Raw genomic sequence first — 20,250 nt, forward strand, 5'->3', positions numbered from 1 at the left:
TTTAGATTTTTCATCATTAGTGTATACGAATGCAAGAGGTTTGTGTGCATTAATTTTGTGTCCTGCTACTTTACCAAATTCACTGATTAGCTCTAGTAGTTTTCTGGTAGCATCTTTAGGATTCTCTATGTATAGTATCATGTCATCTGCAAACAGTGACAGCTTTACTTCTTCTTTTCCGATTTGGATTCCGTTTTTTTCTTTTTCTTCCCTGATTGCTGTGGCTAAAACTTCCAAGACTATGTTGAATAGTAGTGGTGAGAGTGGACAACCTTGTCTTGTTCCTGGTCTTAGACAAAATGGTTTCAGTTTTTCACCATTGAGAACAATGTTGGCTCTGGGTTTGTCATATATGGCCTTTACTATGTTGAGGAAAGTTCCCTCTATGCTTACTTTCTAGAGGGTTTTTATCATAAATCGGTGTTGAATTTTGTCGAAAGCTTTTTCTACATCTACTGAGATGATCATATGGTTTTTCTCCTTCAATTTGTTAATATGGTGTATCACATTGATTGATTTGCATATATTGAAGATACCTTTCTTTCCTGGGATAAACCCCACTTGATCATGGTGTATGATCCTTTCAATGTTCTGTTGGATTCTGTTTGCTAGTATTTTGTTGAGGACTTTTCCCCTATGTTCATCAGTGATATTGGCATGTAGTTTTTATTCTTTGTGACATCTTTGGTTTTGGTATCAGGGTGATGGTGGCCTTGTAGAATGAGTTTGGAGGTGTTCCTCCGTCTGCTATATTTTGGAAGAGTTTGAGAAGGATAGGTGTTAGCTCTTCACTAAATGTTTGATAGAATTTGCCTGTGATGCCATCTGGTCCGGGTCTTTTTTGTTGGAAGATTTTTAATCACAGTTTCAATTTCAGTGCTTTTGATTGGTCTGTTTATATTTTCTATTTCTTCCTGGTTCAGTCTTGGAAGGTTATGCTTTTCTAAGAATTTGTCCATTTCTTCCAGGTTGTCCATTTTAGTGTAATATAGTAGCTTGTAGTAATCTCTTATTATCCTTTGTATTTCTGCTCTGTCCGTTGTTGCTTCTCCTTTTTCATTTCTAATTTCTATTGATTGAGTCTTCTCCCCTTTTTTCTTGATAAGTCTGGCTAATGGCTTATCAATTTTGTTTACTTCTCTAAGAATCAACTTTTACTTTTATTGATCTTTGTTATTGTTTCCTTCATTTCTTTTCATTTATTTGTGTTCTTTCTTTATGATTTCTTTTCTTCTGCTAACTTCGGGGTTTTTTGTTCTTCTTTCTCTAATTGCTTCAGGTGTGAGGTTAGGTTGTTTATTTGAGATGTTTCTTGAGGTAGGATTGTATTGCTATATACTTCCCTCTTAGGACTGCTTTTGCTGCGTCCCATAGGTTTTGGGTCATTGTGTTTTCATTGTCATTTGTTTCTAGGTATCTTTTGATTTCACCTTTGATTTCTTCAGTGATCTCTTGGTTATTTAGTAGTGTATTGTTTAGCCTCCATGTGTTTGTATTTTTTACAGATATTTTTCCTAAAATTGATATGTAGTCTCATAGTGTTGTTGTTAGAAAACACTTGATATGATTTCAATTTTCTTAAATTTACAACAGTTTGATTTGTGACCCAAGATATGTTCTATCCTGTAGAATGTTCCATGAGCACTTTAGAAGAAAGTGTATTCTGCTGCTTTTAGAGGGAATGTCCTATAAATATCGATTAAGTCCATCTTGTTTAATGTATAATTTAAAGCTTGTGTTTCCTTATGTATTTTCATTTTGGATGATTTGTCCATTGGTGAAAGTGGGGACTTAAAGTCCCCTACTATGATTGTGTTACTGTCAATTTTCCCTTTTATGGCTGTTAACATTTGCCTTATGTATTGAGGTGCTCCTATGTTGGGTGCATAAATATTTACAATTGTTATATCTTCTTCTTGGATTGATCCCTTGATCAATATGTAGTGTCCTTTGTCTCTTGTAATAGTCTTTATTTTAAAGTCTATTTTGTCTGATATGAAAATTGCTTCTCCAGCTTTCTTTTGATTTCCATTTTCATGGAATATCTTTTTCCATCCCCTCATTTTCAGTGTGTATGTGACCCTATTTCTGAGGTGGGTCTCCTGTAGACAGCATATGTACAGGTTTTGTTTTTGTATCTATTCAGCCAGTCTATGTCTTTTGGTTGGAGCATTTAATCCATTTACATTTAAGGTAGTTATCGATATGTATGTTCCTACTACCATTTTCTTAATGTTTTGGGTTTGTTTTTGTAGGTCTTTTCTTTCTCTTGTATTTCGTGAGTAGAGAAGTTTCTTTAGCATTTGTTGTTAAGCTGTTTTGGTGGTGCTGAATTCTCTTTGCTTTTGCTTGTCTGTAAAGGTTTTAATTTCTCCGCCTAATCGGAATGAGATCCTTGCTGGTTGGAGTAATCTTCCTTGTAGGTTTTTCCCTTTCATCACTTTAAATATGTCTTTCCACTCCCTTCTGGCTTGCAGCATTTCTGCTGAAATATCAGATGTTAATCTTATGGGGATTCCCTCGTATGTTGTTGTTTTTCCTTTGCTACTTTTAATATTTTTTCTTTGTAGTTAATTTTAGATAGTTTGAATAATATGTGTCTTGGTGTATTTCTCCTTGGATATTTCCTGTATGGGAATCTCTGTGCTTCCTGGACTTGATTGACTATTTCCTTTCCCATATTAGGGAAGTTTTCAACTATAATCTCTTCACATATTTTCTCGGTGCCTTGTTTTTTCTCTTCTTCTTCTGCGACCCTTATAATTCAAATGTTGGTGTGTTTAATGTTGTCCCAGAGGTCTCTGAGATTGTCCTCAATTCTATTCATTGTTTTTTCTTTAATCTGCTCTGTGATAGCTCTTTCCACTATTTTATCTTCCAGGTCACTTATCCGTTCTTCTGCCTCAGTTATTCTGCTATTGATTCCTCCTAGAGAATTTTAAATTTCATTTATTGTGTTGTTCATCATTTTTTGTTGACTCTTTAGTTCTTCTAGGTCCTTGTTAAACGTTTCTTTTATTTTCTCCATTCTTTTTCCAAGGTTTTGGATCATCTTTTCTTTACTTTCCAAGGTTTTGGATCATCTTTTCTTTACTTTCATTACTCTGAATTCTTTTTCAGGTAGACTGCCTATTTCCTCTTCACTTGTTTGGTCTGGTGGGTTTTTACCTTGCTCCTTCATCTGCTGTGTGTTTCTCTGTCTTCTCATTTTGCTTAACTTACTGTGTTTGGGGTCTCCTTTTCGTTGGCTGCAGGTTCATAGTTTCCATTGTTTTTGGTGTCTGTCCCCAGTGGCTAAGGTTGGTTCAGTGGTTTGTGTAGGCTTCCTGATGGATGGGACTAGTGCCTGTGTTGTGGTGGATGAGGCTGGATCTTGTCTTTCTGGTGGGCAAGTCCACGTATGGTGGTGTGTTTTGGGGTGTCTGTGACCTTATTATTGTTTTAGGCAGCCTCTCTGCTAATGGGTGGGGTTGTGTTCCTGTCTTGCTAGTTGTTTGGCATACGGTGTCCAGCACTGTAGCTTGCTGGTTGTTTGGTGGAGCTGGGTCTTAGCATTGAGATGGAGATCTCTGGGAGAGCTTTCACCATTTGGTATTACATGGAACCAGGAAGTCTCTGGTGGACCTTTGTCTTGAACTCAGCTTTTGCACCTCAGAGGCACAGGACTTACACTTGGCCTGAGCACAAAGACCCTGTCAGTCACACAGCTTCAAAGAAAAGGGAGAAAAAAAGAAAGGAAAATTAACAATAAAATAAAATAAAGTTATTAAAGTAAAAATTTAAAAAGTTATTAAAAATAGAAAAATTAAAAAGTATTGAAAAAAAAGAAAGAAGAGAGCAACCAAACCAAAAAACGAATCCACCAATGATAACAAGCACTAAAAACTATACTAAAAACAAACAAACAAACAAAAAAACCCAGACAGACAGAACCCTAGGGCAAGTGGTAAAAGCAAAGCTATACAGACAAAATCACACAGAGAAGCATACACATTCATGCTCACCAAAAGATAAAAAGGAAAAAAAATTCTCTATATATAAATAAAAGAAAAAGGAAGAGAGCAACCAAATCAATAAACAAATCTATCAATGAAAATAAACTCTAAATACTAAACTAAGATAAACATAAAACCAGAAACAAATTAGATGTGGAAAGCAAACCCCAAGTCTACAGTTGATCACAAAAACCACTACCTCAATTTTGGGATGATTCATTGTTTATTCAGGTATTCCACAGATGCAGGGTACATCAAGTTGATTGTGGAGATTTAATCTGCTGCTCCTGATGCTGCTGGGAGAGATTTCCCTTTCTCTTCTTTGTTCGCACAGCTCCTGGGGTTCAGCTTTGAATTTGGCCCTGCCTCTGCATATAGGTCACCTGAGGGCATCTGTTCCCTGCCCAGACAGCACGGGGTTAAAGGAGCAGCTGATTTGGGTGTTCTGGCTCACTCAGGCCGGGGGAGGGATGGGTACAGAATGAAGGGTGAGCCTGCAGCAGTAGAGGTCGGTGTGATGTTGCAATAGCTTGAGGCATGCCGTATGTTCTCTCAGGGAAGTTGTCCCTGGATCTTGGGACCCTGGAAGTGGTGGGCTGTACAGGTCCCTGAAGGAGGTGGTGTGGATAGTGACCTGTGCTTGCACACAGGGTTCTTGGTGGCTGCAGCAGCAGCCTTAGCGTCTCATCCCCATCACTGGGGTAAGAGCTGATAGCTGAGGCTTGTGCCTGTCTCTGGAGTTCTTTTAGGTGGTGCTCTGAATCCCCTCTCTTCGTGCACTGCAAAACAATGCTTTCTTGCCTCTTAGGCAGTTCCAGACTTTTTCTCGGACTCCCTCCTAGCTAGCTGTGGCACACTAGCCCCCTTCAGGCTGCGTTCACCAGCCTGAACCCAGTCCTCTCCCTGGGATCTGACCTCAGAAGCCCGAGCCTCAGCTCCCAGCAGAGAAGCCTCTCAGGCTGGTGAGTGCTGGTTGGCACCGATCCTCTGTACAGGAATCTCTCTGCTTTGCTCTCTGCACCCCTGTTGCTACGGTCTCCTCCATGCCTCTGAAACTTCCCCCCACCACCTAACCCTGTCTCTGCCAGTGAAGGGGCTTCCCAGTGTGTGGAAACTTTTCTTCCTTCCCAGCTCCCTCCCAGAGGTGCAGGTCCCATCCCTATTCTTTTTTCTTTTGCCCTACCCAGGTACGTGGGGAGTTTCTTGCCTTTTGGGAAGTCTGAGGTCTTCTGCCAGCGTTCAGTAGGTGTTCTGTAGGAGTTATTCCACATGTTAGATGTATTTTTGATGTTTTGTGGGGAGGAAGGTGATCTCCACATCTTACTCCTCTGCCATCTTGAAGGTCTCTCTCAAATGTATTTTTAAAAAAAACTTGTAGAAACTATTCTTCCATGTCTGCCTGCCTGACTTCCATTCTTTGTTATTGGTTAGATATACAGGTGCCATACTGTTTGTTTACATTTTATTCATATTTATGGGCTATGTTCATTGTTATACTTATTGTTTCTCCAAATACAGTGTGATTAGATTCTCCCTGACATCTCTTTCCCCCTTTTTCTTTTTCTATCTAAACTCACACTTCTTCTCTTTGACCTGCAGCCTGAAGGTGGGCTATTTTGAGTTCTAACTGCTTTTGTTTTGCTGAAAGTTTGGAGAGCAGGGTTCTGGGAGGTGATGCTAGCTATTGAGATTGGGGCGATGAGTCTGTGATCATTGTCTTCTGCAATGTCATTTGTAGTCCAGTTTCATAACTCACTCCACTTAGGCAGGACTGTGTGCTATCCATATTGGGGGATAGGAAATTTAAGATTCCTAAATTCCCCAGTTTTGTGGTGGACACTCTGGAACTTCACTTTTGACAGAGGCAATGAGACCTAATAACTCATTTCTCCTAATGCCTTCCCTTTCCTCCAGCACCTTTGCCTGTTTCCCTCTCAGAAGAGAAAATCAAATAAGACAAGTGGACCTCATAAGTTTTGGCCACTGACTTATTAGTTAGGGGTGAGGGAGAGGTAAATGAGAGGAGAAAAAGGACAGGACAGGAAGGGGGCACGGGCAATGCCGATTGAATCTCCATTTCTTTCTGTAGAAAGCATACCCTTGTATCACTGTATTCCTCTTTACTCTTCGGTTTGTCTTTTCCACCAGAGAACACATGAAATGGCAAGTCCCGATGGTGTTTCTACTTCTGGAAACTCGTCGGGAGGGCAGCAAGGGTCTTGCATTCCTGAAGGCTGTGTACATACTTTTCCACAAGCTGGTCCACTTACCCCTCATTGTCCTTTCTTCCAGCTAGAACTTTAATAGTGGGGTTTTCAACATTCCTTTCCACTCAGTCTCTTTCCTCAGATCTGTTTCCTAAGGATGAAGTCTCATTAATTTGTGACATTTACTGAATCTTCATGGCTCCCACCTTTCAGTGGCTATAGGACAAAGTCCATTCCTTTATTGCTCATATGGTACTTATGTAATACTTTTTGTTTTTCACTATTTTATTTAATTTACTTTTGGGGATGGAGGGACGTCCTGTGATCTAGCATTATGTCATCTTCTTCCACTGAAGTTCCAGCAAATAGTCAACAGAGGTGCCAATGCACACTTACCACTGCCAGGGTCTCTCCATCCTCGGCAGGACACAGCCAGGCTCCTCTGCGTGGCAGGTCTGGCCCTGCATGATCTGGCTCCTTTATTCCTCTCCAGGAGTCAGTCTCTTTTCATCTCAAACTCTGCCTTCCAGCAACACTAAACTGCTCAAGAGACTGCCCACCACACTATTCCATGCCTCCTCCATCCTCAACTTGTGGCGTACTCTGTAGTTGAAAAACGTCTTTAACTCATGCATCTTTCATTCTTCCATCCTCCCTAAATAAACTCAACAGTTTTGCCAAGTATTCCCCACAGCTCCATCTCTGTGACCAACTAGCTCCCTGCACCTACCCTCCCCAACTCTTATAGAGGTCTGTGTCCCCGTTTGACTTGTTTGGCATGTTTCTATCATTACATGTTACACTGTTTCTCTTTATCCTTTTGTATTATAAGGACCTGTACCTCTGTCTCTCTCCTCCACTAGATGTGACCCCTTGAAGCAGGAATAGTTTTTCTTTTTTTTGTGTGTGTGTGTGTGTGTGTTTTTGCGGTACGCGGGCCTCTCACTGCTGTGGCCTCCCCCGTCGCGGAGCACAGGCTCCGGACGCGCAGGCCCAGCAGCCATGGCCCACAGGCCCAGCCGCTCTGTGGCATGTGGGATCCTCCCGGACCGGGGCATGAACCCGTGTCCCCTGCATCGGCAGGCAGACTCTCAACCACTGCGCCACCAGGGAAGCCCAGGAATAGTTTTTCTTTATCAGAGCCTGATGCCCCGAACATAGTAGGTCAAAGAATACGCTATTCGAATGAATGAAAAATAAAACGAGCGAAGAGGCTTACTACCCTATGGGTTTAGTTCAAGGCAGACCTCGGAATCCTTCCACCAGCAAAGGAACTAAGGTTAAATAATCTGTTGTGGAATCTCTGGCCACTTGTTCCGTCACTGCAATGGAGTGCTTTACATAAGTAGAGGCATTTCTCATGGGGGGTCTGGGCTAATCCATTCCCCAATAAACAAAGAATATGAGAAGTCAACACTTTAGAGGGAAAAAAACTGGTGCCAATTCCACACTTTGAGTAATAGTATTTGCTCTCTGTGGTCTATGCTTTACTGTTTGTTTTTTCTCTCACATAATTAAAAATGGTCTCAAATTATCTTTGATCTTCTTTCAGTGGATAGTAATTGAAAAGGGAAAAAAAAAGCACAGTAGATGAGGGGAAATAAAATTTTTAATATGTCAATAAAATAGTTTTCTCACAAAGAAATGGAGGAAAAGTGGTTTAATTTTTAAACTCATTTGATTATCCTAAATTCAATAGGTATGTTATTGCCAAACCCTTCCTTTTAAAAGACATGCCATCTAATAACATCTAGTATTAATATATCTTTTATTTGTTCAGAGTAAATAAAACACCACCGGTAATTACCACTAGAAGTTTTATGAATGTGGTTGCATTGCTTACAGAATTTAATTAAGCTTTGGATCCTCATGTACCTATTCTGGTCTAATGAGATGGCCTTAAACATATCTCAGGGAATTTCTTGGGCAGAAGCACTTTCTAAGAAATCAAAGTAAGGAAGGAATTCAGAGGTATTTTTGTTTCATTTCCCTTGAAAGATTTAGCTGTACATTTACCATATGTATTTGTTTATTACATTTGATTTGAATGTGAGAAATTAGAGAAAAATGTCATTAAAATAATTTCTAAAAAACTATACCCTTTATAAGAAGAAAAAGTACAGATACGGCAGCTGACAATTACTTGTAAAATATTTGTGCTGCTGACTTAGGATCTTTACTACAGGTGAATGGATGAAATACAGTTGGGTACAGAGGCATATAAAAGAAAAAAAAAGGGAAATTAAGATAACTAGAGTAGGCAGACTAATGCCCCCCAGAGAGAGATGTCCACATCTTAATCATCAGAACCTGTCAATATGTTTTGTTATATGTCAAATTAAGGAATTAAATTTATAGATGAAATTAAGTTTGCTAATCATCTGACTTTAAAAGAGGTTGTCCTATTTTATCCATATGGGCCCAGTGTACTCACAAGGGTCCTTAAAGGTGGAAGAGGGGGCAGAAAAGGAGGTCAGAGTTACAGAGAGATTTGAAGATGCTAAGCTCCAGCTTAGATGATGGAGGAAGGGACCCCAAGTCAAGGAATGCAGGCAGCTTTCAAGCTAGAGCAGGCCAGGAAATGGATTCTCCCCTTGAGCCACCAGAGAGGAACATATTCCTGCTGACACCTAGATTTTAGCCCAGTGAGACTTCCAATTTAGCAGACTGAAATAAATTTATAGTGTTTGTGGTAATTTGTTACAGCTGCAATAGAAAATTAATACAAGTACATTCATACAATATAATACTATAGTCATCAGAAATAATACTTAAGAAGAATACCTAATGATGTGGGAAGTATTCATGGTATATTGTTAGGACAGAAAAGCAGATAAGGAAACACCATATACAGTAAAATCAAACAGAAGAATGTTTATATACCTGTTTAGGTAAGCTCTGAAATACATACTATAAAATGTTATTCATGGTTCTCTATGGCTGCTGGGATTATTTTTCCTTCTTTTCCTGTATTTCTCAAGTTTCTTTTGCAATCTGAAAACAAAATTAAATGTTGAAAATGATTGACCTTAAAACTGGAGATAGGTTAATCTACTAGTTGCATTTTTATCTCCTTTCAAAATATTTTTAAGAAAGGAGATTTTAATCATATCTAAATGGCAAACTTCTGTAGGTTAGCTTGTGCTCATTCTTTACCAAATTTCTGCATCTCAAACACAATTTAAAATATAAACAGTATGTTAATGTATTGTCTACCTGCTTTATTTTTGGAACTTTTTCTTTACAAACTAAACTTTTGAAACCTGGGCTGTACGAAATTAGAAAATATTTTTGACATAGATAAGTTTTTGAATGGTATTTGTGTTAATGGTACCAGGATTAATCAAAATAACCAAATAGCACCTGCAAATAGCACCTGCCGAAGACTGAAATCTCAGGTGAACAAACTTACCTTTATGGGTTCAACTGGATAATCCCTTTTCTCTTTCCTTACCGGAGTCACTACTGGCACCCATCATTGTCTTTAAAAAAAAAAAAAAAAAAGTCACTGCCTTTTCTTCCTGCTTTATGTATTTGATTCTCATTAGTGGTGGGTTTTATTCTAGTTCTTTATATTTGTAGAGAACATAACTTAAAGGAAATTAAACTTCTATAAGTGGGATAAAACTCTCAGTGTTTAGTCAGATCCTTTATCTGATGCCATAGCTATTATTTAACTACACAAATAAAACTTCTAAACTTCAGCATAAACAGGCCTGGTTACAAGTCAGTGCAGAATGTTAAGGATTTAGTACCTGGGAGGCAACAGATTGCGGCGACCAATAGGGGGTGCTCCAGCGCTAGGCCTACCTGGGTCAAATAATGGCTTCAAGTCCTCTCTAGCTCGGTGCTCCTGGCGGCAAGTTACTTCATTTTCTTGAGCCTTCTTGTAAAATGTAAAGTGACTATCCCGATCTCCTAGTGTTATTGTGAGCAGTAAAGGAAATAAAATACCTTTTCCATGTGTAAATAATCAGTAAACGGTGGCTATCGTTCCTGGAATGCCCTTTTTACCAGTGCTGTTATTTTACACGATTTAAGAAAATTCAGTAACTGCTTGTGTTTGCATTCTCTATGGTTACTTCAAGGAATGTTTTCTTATTAAGTGTGATGAAGTAATACATATGTGACAAGAAACTGCTGCTGTATGAAAAGCTGTCAGAAATGACAGAAAATTCTATTTGATCTCTGTGTTTATGAGAGTTTTCTATCACCTCATTTGAATGAGAATATGAACCTGCACCCAATTTCTCCAGAATGCTTTATAAAGGGGATGTGATCTCTATTCTCTTGTGACAGAGGGTTAAAAAGGACCAGAGAGTTTTCAGGTACAAGTTACAAAGGAAAAGGAAAACAACATGGTACTTCATTTTGGCCTTTGAGCTCTCCCAGGGAAACGATGGGAATCCTGGTACCCTCATTCTTTTAGATAAATGTGCAAAAAGCAGAAGATGTGGGGGGAATTTAGTCCTTGGTGGATGGATGTGGGAGTATAAGTGAAGATGAAAATGAAATGAAAACAAGAGCACCTTGCTGGAACTCCCTTTCTCTAATCCATTTGCTTTATTATCGCTATTAAGGATTTTTTATGTATAGGCTGAACTCAAACCAGGGTGTTACTTTGTTAAATAGTAACCATGCCAAAGCTTCAAATACTCTTACGACAAAACCCAAAGCATAAACAGGCACTTAAAACAGGTATGTTTCTCCCAAAATGTTAAATTAGAAGTGACTAAAAGAGCCAGATTACTTATGAAAAATGGGGAATAAAAGATAAATTCTTAAATCAGATTTAAACAATCAGATGAAATACCCATGGTTTGCTAATCTGCTTTACCCCTTCTTGGAATACATTATTTATTAGACTGAATGTGGAAGCTCTGGGGGACCTTAGGATGTTCTTGAAATATGTTTGAACTGTCAATTTTGCGCTAAATGTAGGTATAAAATAACATTTCATGTCATTCAGAAAGTTTATAAGGTTTCACAATCAGTGTTTTAACACAGAAATCTGTTTATTAAACCCAACAAAACAGAGAAAATTATACCAGCCCTCAGTTTTTGAAGTTTCATTTAAATAAGCAAACTCTAAATCCACACCTTAAAAGATGTTTGTGCATCTATGTATTTCCAAAATACTCATATTTCAATAAGATTTTCACATTATATTCACCAACAGTATCACAAAAGTTCTTTTTTGTTTTTTTGTTTTTTGTTTACGTAACTGTAAGGAACAGTAATTCTAGAAACACTAGAAGAAAAGAGCATAGCAATGTCCACAGTTACAAGAAAAAGTGCACATTACTTGGTCACAATCACAGTCATTACTTGAAAAACTATATGTAACAAGTAGTTAAGAAATATCACTGATGTCTTCAACTTATTATCAAAAACCAAATGACATAAATTTTACATAAAATAAGGCAAATTCAGGAATGCACAAAGAACCTGTAATCCAACCGAAGCCAAACAACAGAAAAAAATTGTACAAGAAGCGTAAACTGATGTACTCCTCCCTAAATATTTAAAAAATAGGCTTGCCTCAGTGCACAAAGAAAACACCATTCATGTGTATTCAACACCATAAAATAAGGAAGAAGGGCAAAATATGGGGAAGAGGAGGGGACAGTTCATTGTAGATTGCAGCTGCATCCACTGAGAGTTCTTTACGTCATTTTTACCTACAACTGTAAATTATACAAATCATATCAGGAGAGGTAATGGTCTTTTTGGGAACTATTTCTGAAAGAGAGAAAAGAAAACTACACACAAGAGTGCAAATTTTCAGATTGTCACTTGCAACCTCTTTAACATTCAGTCATCGACATCCAATGGCTGCTAGAGGGATGCCCATAAGACAGCAGCGGCAATCTGGGGAGAGCAGCTGTAAGAAATCAAGGTGTCATTTTTTTTTTCAATGATATGTCTTTTTCAATATTAAAAAATTCTGTGGTGAAAACCACTATGGTAAAGCTGCAATGGTGAGTGGGATGCTTGAGACCAGCATGAGTGCAGAAACGCAGGCTTCTCTTGGAAGTAGTTCCTGATGCGACGATTTAAAGAACGTAGGCAAGGGTATTTTTTTCCCCAGCATCAAGTGTTATTTTTGTAGAAAGAATTTGGAAAGAGGAGAAGGCAAAGGGAGGTGGAAAAGGTACTTACAGTAGTTTCTCAAAACAGTTTTCTTTTAGGACCTATGAAAAAGTTACCAAAGTAAAAATGACAATTCTGAATGAAAAAACAAGTTTTCTTTTTATAAAAATTACATATTTTTTTAAAATACAAGATCCTTTTCATTGTTATATCCTATAGCAATGAGAAATTTTGGCTTTTTTTTTTTTTGCCAGATACTGCAGCTTTCAGTCCAGTAAGTCAGTAGCAAATTCCACTAATATTTCAGTTGGATCTTGAACTACTTTTTATACCACAAGCTTCTTCTGTTTTATCCTTGAATTAGGAATATACAGCCTTTTTTTTTTGCCCCAGGTATTTATGCTGGCACACTGAAACAAAAAACAGTAGGCTGGACACATTAAAGTATCTCAAGTACTTCAGAGGCCAGAGTTCCTTTGAAGCACCTAAACACATCACTTTATGGATCAAGGACAATGTGGCATAATGGAAATATTTCTCTTAAAACTGTGCAGTAAGACCAGATGCATCTCTGCTGAGAAATCAAAACGTCATCAGTGGAAACTGCAAATTTAAACCTCAGTGAAGAGGATTGTTGCTGGACTCAGTTCTGTTGTAAAATAAGATTCTCCAGTTCATCTGCGGAACGCAATAAAAATGCAGCGGATTCCCGATATCCTGCAACCAGCTGTCTCACTGCATTGATTTCAGTTGGACTCAGCTGGGGTCTGGAGCTCGAACTGCTGGAGGATCCTGAGCTGGTTGCCAACTGCCTCTTCATGCTGAGATCAGTGGGTCCTAGAAAAAATCAGCACAAATTAGACATGGACAATTTTTCTTCTAGTATCTTGAACATGAGCACTAAATAAATGTGTTGATTTAATTCACCTATTCTTTCGTGAGAAGCTACTGATACCCTTAATCAAATACATCTGCTCTCAGAAAGATGGAAGAGCAACACGATGGGAAAAGAGTGGCTGGATTTTCTTAGACTCCTGGTCCAGCCTCTGGCGGTCACTTCTGATTGTAGAAAGACAGTGAAGAAATTCTCTTAACATGTGCTTTTTGGAAAATTCAATGTTAAGTCCACCTTCCACAAGTAGAAGCTTCTCTGGAGTAGTAGAAAATGATGGGAATCACATTTTTTATTTGCTACATTTGATAACAAATAAGTTGGACCCCACCAATTCAGAAATGAAAAGAGCCTACATGGTGAGGCTAATGACCCTAGATTACAAACTTTTCAATTTAGAACAGAGGAAACTGAGGACTGCAGGAGTTCAATGACACGTTTAGAGGTCCATGACTTTTAAGTGGCACAATAGGGACGTGGATTGCATATTTTTTTCATTTCAGGCCACTGCTTTTTCCACCAGGTTGATTAGTATTTAAAAATGTGAATATATTAGACTGAAGTTTGCTTTTGAAGTGTATTGTAAGTATATGATTAGTACAAACCATACCACAAAGAAACTAGACTTGGAATACTGCTTTAGGTATTGTTAAATACCTATTTAACAATATTTATTTGCACAAAACACTCATGTGTCAACACTTTTTCCTCACATATATTTAACTAAATCATATAGGTCTGCTTTTTGATGACATTTTTGTAAATTTTTACTGAAAAATAATTTATTAAGTGATTTAAAACTTCAAGCATTTGTGTTAAGATTCTTTGTATGATTACTCTTAGATTATTATATTAGGTATTTATTATATACCTAAGCATTCATTTTTATAGTTCTTACCTTTCATTAAGCAATTGCTGTAATTATTAAATTTGCAGTAATAAATTTAAAATCCTTGAAAAAATATTACTAAGCACATAACTAAAGGCATGCTCCAAAACTGTAGTGATTCTATAACTTGAAAGTATTTTAACAGATTTTTTCCTAAACATGTTATAAATTTTCAGATAGTAGTAATTCATTTCATGAACTAAAATGAAGGTTGTTATTTTATCCTTCTAGTTCTTCTTGAGGCATAATGGAGACAGGTCAAGATCCATCCCCTTACACCCTCTCTCCCAAAGGGAGAGAAGGTCTTCTGTCAGCTAGGAGGCAGATGTCCCATAAGAGGGAAGTAACTTCACTTGGAATTTAATTAGGACAGAGACAGGAGTAGCACTCAAACTCTGACATCTGAGAGAAACTTAACTCCACTTCTGCCATGGCCTTTTCAAAGCTTTGATTTTCTAGCAGGAGTTGGCTGCCATTTGTTCTCCTGTTCACAAAATCATGACACAGATATAACAAGCCGAAAGGGAGAGATGCAGGGATGTTACACTTGCAAACAGGAATACCGAACAAGCAAATCATTAACAGCAACTGTTTGGGAAATTCTGAGTGGATTAAGAAAGCATCATGACATAATAGGAGTTTGGGTCTCTGAATGAACCAACTTTAAATTTTACTTCTTTCCTTTACATTCAAGAATCCTAGTACAAATCTTATTTATCTATATATTTATTTATTTGAAGTATAGGTGATCTACAATGTTGTGTTAACTTCTGCTGTACAGAAAAGTGATTCATTTTTATATATATGTATATATATATGCACATATATATATATATTCTTTTCCATTATGGTTTATCACAGGATATTGAATACAGTTCTCTTTGCTATACAGTAGGACCTTGTCGTTTATCTATTCTATATATAACAGTTTGCATCTGCTAATCCCAAACTTCCAATCCATCCCTCCCCCACCTCCCTCCCCCATTGGCAACCGCAAGTCTGTTCTCTACCTAGTACAAATCTTTATGAAAGAAAATTGAAAGAATTTTCCTCTCAGTTATGTAGATACCTAGTGTCTGGTTGGCTGATTGTCATTATTCATTAGAAGGTGTAACATTTTGTGATGGTTTTGCTGTCCTGACAAGTTGCTGACTAGCATCTTGCACTGGAATTGAGAAAGGGTGGGGCGAGGGCTCCGGTTCTTTTTGGGGTGAGAGAGGTTGTGATTTTATTCTAATATTGCAGTTTATGGATTATTCTCCACCTCTGTCTCAAAGGTCTACACCTCCAAACTGAGACATGGCTTTCACTTTCTTTCAGATTTTTATTAATATAGGCAAACTCTAGATAGCTCAGTAATTGAGAAGCCATTCACAGCTCTGCTACTTTTTGTTCTGGAAGAAAGTTAACTTCATTATCGTGGTTTCTTTTAGATCTACAGGATCAGGGTTGAGAATATAAATGAAAAGTACAAGAAATTCTTTTTGCTGAATGTTGATTATTCAGATCATCAAAGTTATGAGGTTGGATAGTGAAGCATAAAAAAATTAAAATATTCACAAATGAATAATTTAACTAGTGACTGCTCAAACAGTCCTTCCCTGTTTGTCACTAGTTTTCATTTCTGCCTCATTGAGTCAATGTCATACTTGACTGGTTTGGCTTAACTCAAACAATATAATGTAATTAAAATGCAAATTTTGCTATAAAGCAAAATTTCAAATTTTATGAAGTTGCTGAATTTAAAGAAGTCGAGAAAAGTATTCTTGCAGACCTCATCAAATCACAGACAAGACCACTGAAAAGTATGGTTCTGGAAGAGCAGAACCAGTTAAGAAAACGAGCAAGGAAAATGACCCACTAGATGCTTCAAGAGAAAATGATTTGAATATCTAGTATTAAGGCACATATTCAGGAAAATTGACAAGGCCAATTTTATATAAGTACAGCTGACCCTTGAACAGGTGAGGGTTAGAGGCGTCCACCCTCTGCCATGGTTGAAAATCTCTGTGTAACTTTGAGTCTGCCCTCTGTATCTCTGGTTCCTCCACCTGTGTGGATTCAGTCAACTGCAAATAGTGTAGGACTGTAGTATTTGCTATTGAAAAAAAAAATCCGTGTAAGAGGATCCACATAGTTCAAACCCACATTGTTCAAGGGTCAACTGTACTTACTTTTAACCCAAATGATGCAGACCTTCTTCATGTTCATTCTGAAAAGATGAATAAGAAATAAAAGATATTTCGTGCCAACATACAATGTTGTTAGAAAAATTAAGACCCACTAAAATCAACCCTTGATTTATTTTTTAAGGTTTGGGGAGACAATTAAATTATAAGCAAATTCTAATTAAATGAAAATATAGATCCATAATTCTTTATTTTTTAAATTAAATATCAATTGAATACTTTCCCCCTATTTATGGTGCATTTTTGGCCCCTGTTTTAATTAGATTTACCTTTGTGGTCCTATTTTGGTGTCAATTATTCACAGATAATAGAAACCCCTGGACAAAGTTTTGTTGTGTTTTTTAAAAACTTTGATAACCATTTTTATTATATATAATGAGGAAGAATGCAAGACCCATGAAGGCAGGCACCCTTTGTGTCTTACCACATTGTTCTAGGTAGCTGTGGTGGTGCATGGCATAAAATAAGGCTCAATAAATATTTGTGTAACAAATGAATGAGAAATGCCAGGTACTTTCTATAGCTAACACTCAAGAAACGGAGAATGAGTGATGTCATTGATAATACCCAATTATGGTTAAATGAAAACTAGTTAGACATAGAAAATAGTAGATTTAGTGTAACTTATTCAAGTAAAGTTACCTCTAATATATGGGAATATTAGTATTGCTATGAAAGTTATCATCTGAAATTGTGGAAAAATAAGTATTGGTTATAACAGTACTTTCCATGTGAATTGTTGCTGAAAAAGAGAATAATAGTTACTGTCTATTGCCTAAATAATGTTTTCCCACTAAATGTTACAATGAGTATTGAGTTGGACATAAAACCGTCCTAACTGCATGCAACCTTCTCCTACTTCCCCTCCTTTACCTACAACCTCTACTCCCAAGTCATGCACTCTGAAATATTTGGATAACTGGCAATTTATTTAACAATTTTAAATAAGTGAGTGATATTTTCAGATTCATGCTTTTAAGCATGATGGGCCAGATAGTAAATATTTTAATCATTACAGGTCAAGAGGCATTTAGGTACTCATAGTTAAAAAGTTTTGTGAGAATTTACTTTTTTTATTGAGATATAATTGACATATAACATTATATTATTTCAGGTGTACAATATAATGATTCAATATTTGTATATAATGCTAAATGATCACCACAATAAGTCTAGTTAACATCCATCATCACACATTGTTACAAACTTCTTTTTCTTCTGATGAGAACTTTTAAGATCTACTCTCTTAGCAACTTTCAAATATATCAATACAACACAGTGTTAGTAACTGTCGTCACCATGCTATACACGACATCCTCATGACTAACTTATAAGTGGAAGTTTGTCCCTTTTGATGATCTTCACCCATTTCACTCACTCGTCCAGCCACCAATATGTTCTCTATATCTATGAGTTTGTTTTCATGTTTTTTTTTCCAATTCTGCATGAATTGAGATCAAACAGTATTTGTCTTTCTCTGAGTTATTTCACTTAGCATAATGCCCTCAGGGTCCATTCATGTTGTCACAAATGGCAAGATTTCCTTTTCTTTTTATGGCTAAATCAAATTCCATTGTGTGTGTGTGTATTTATAATTTTATATATATAATTTTATATATTATATATATTATAAAATTATATGTATAATTATATATGTAATTATGGTTATATAATATATAATTATATATAATTATATGTATCCATAATTATATATATAATTTTATATATATATAAAATTACATTTTCTTGATCCACCCATCTATCAGTGGACAATTGCTTCCATGTCTTGGCTATTGTAAATAATGCTGTGATGAACATGGGGCTGCAGCTATCTTTTCAGGTTAGTGTTTTCATTTCCTTTGGATAAATACCCAGAAGTGGAATTGTTGGATCATATGGTAGGGGGGTATTCAAACATGTCTGATTCAGGATAAAATATAAACACATCCTATTAGAAATTTCTTTTAGATTTTACTGTTATGCCTTCAAATAAAGTCTTTGTTAAAGACCCAAAAAAATCTGGCCTTATGCCATATGTAAATGACTTGTTTGGTTTAGGGTTGCAGTAGAGAGGCCTTACAATTTAGGGAGGTGAGAAAGAAATAGCCAAAGTCCCTTGGATCCCAATGTGGCCCTTCCCAGAGCTCCTGCTCAGTGCTCTGGGAAGATGGTGAGGGAGGCTTTATATATATATATATATATAATGTACACACATATATGTATATAGGTATATAAAATTTTTTAATTTTGTTGAAGTATAGTTGATTGACAATGTTGTGTTAATCTCTTCTGTAAAGCAAACTGACTCAGTTTATATATATATATATATATATTCTTTTCCATATTCTTTTCCATCATAGCTTGTCACAGAATATTGAATATAGTTCCCTGTGCTATACAGTAGGACCTTGTTGTTTATCCATCCTATATATAATAGTTTGCCTCTGCTAATCCCAAGCTCCCATCTCTTCCCTCCCTTATTCCCCCCTCCCCCTTGGCAAACACTAGTCTGTTTTTGTTTCATAGATATGTTGATTTGTATCGCATTTTAGATTCCACATACAAGTGATATATGGTATTTGTCTTTCTTTTTCTGACTTCACTTAGTATGATAATCTCTAGGTCCATCCATGTCGCTGCAAATGGCATTATTTCATTATTTCTGGCTAATATTCCATTGTATACCTATATATACCACATCTTCTTTATCCATTCATTTGTAGATGGACATTTAGGTTGTTTGGCCATTGTAAATAGTGCTTCTATGAACACTGGGAGGTGCATGTATCTTTTTGAGTTAGAGTTTTCTACAGATATATGCCCAGGAGTGGAACTGCTAGGTTGTATGGTAACTCTATATTTAGTTTTTTTAAGGAAACTCCATACTGTTCTCCATAGTGGCTGTACCAGTTACATTCCCACCAACAGTGTAGGAGGGTTCCCTTTTCTCCACACCCTCTCCAGCATTTGGTTATTTGTAGACTTTTTAATGATGGCCATTCTGACTAGTATGAGGTGGTATCTCACTGTAGTTTTTTTTTTTTTAATTTATTTATTTAGGGCTGTGTTGGGTCTTCATTTCTGTGCGAGGGCTTTCTCTAGTTGTGGCAAGTGGGGGCCACTCTTCATCACAGTGCACGGGCCTCTCACTATCGTGGCCTCTCTTGTTGTGGAGCACAGGCTCCAGACGCGCAGGCTCAGTAGTTGTGGCTCACAGGCCTAGTTGCTCTGCGGCATGTGGGATCTTCCCAGACCAGGGCTTGAACCCGTGTCCCCTGCATTAGCAGGCAGATTCTCAACCACTGTGCCACCAGGGAAGCCCATCTCACTGTAGTTTTGATTTGCATTTTTCTAATAATTAGCAATGTTGAGCATCTTTTCATGTGCCTATTGGCCATCTGTATGTTTTCTTTGGAGAAATGTCTACTTAGGTTTTCTGCCCATTTTTCAATTGGGTTGTTTGTTTTTTTGTTGTTGAGTTGTATGAGCTGTTTGTATATTTTGGAAATTAGGTCCTTGTCAGTCATATCATTTGCAAATATTTTCTCCCATTCCATAGTTTGTCTCTTCATTTTGTTTATGGTTTCCTTTCTGTGCAAATGCTTGTAAGTTTGATTAGGTCCCATTTGTTTATTTGTTCTTATTTCTATTGCCTTGGGAGACTGACCTAAGAAAACATTGGTACAATTTATGTAAGAGAATGTTTTGCCTATGATCTCTTCTAGGAGTTTTATAGTGTCATATCTTATGTTTAAGTCTTTAAGCCATTTTGAGTTTATTTTTGTGCATGGTGTGACGGTGTTCTAACTTCACTGATTTACATGCAGCTGTCCAACTTTCCTAGCACCACTTGCTGAAGAGATTGTCTTTTTTCCCATTTTATATTCTTGCCTCCTTTGTCATGGATTAATTGACCACAGGTGTGAGGGTTTTTTCTGGGCTCTTTATTCTGTTCCATTGATACCTGTATGTCTGTTTTTGTGCC

The 20,250-nt window shown here is 37.1% G+C and overlaps 1 protein-coding gene across 5 annotated transcripts in view; it reads right to left on the reverse strand.

Annotated features, from left to right (window-relative positions):
* Window positions 1-12,938: 12,938 nt before the first annotated feature.
* NOL4 (nucleolar protein 4) overlaps window positions 12,939-20,250 on the reverse strand; it is a gene marked incomplete at both ends in the record, with an annotated part of 388,814 nt that continues 381,502 nt past the window's right edge. For all 5 annotated transcript variants that reach the window (XM_082640263.1, XM_082640262.1, XM_082640260.1 and 2 more), the window contains one exon: window positions 12,939-13,132. In XM_082640263.1, the coding sequence (XP_082496389.1) occupies window positions 12,939-13,132 (194 nt within the window). The remainder of the gene's footprint in view (window positions 13,133-20,250) is intronic.

Source organism: Mesoplodon mirus, assembly GCF_964341445.2.
Source record: "Mesoplodon mirus genome assembly, chromosome: 13".
Lineage (NCBI taxonomy): Eukaryota > Metazoa > Chordata > Mammalia > Artiodactyla > Ziphiidae > Mesoplodon > Mesoplodon mirus.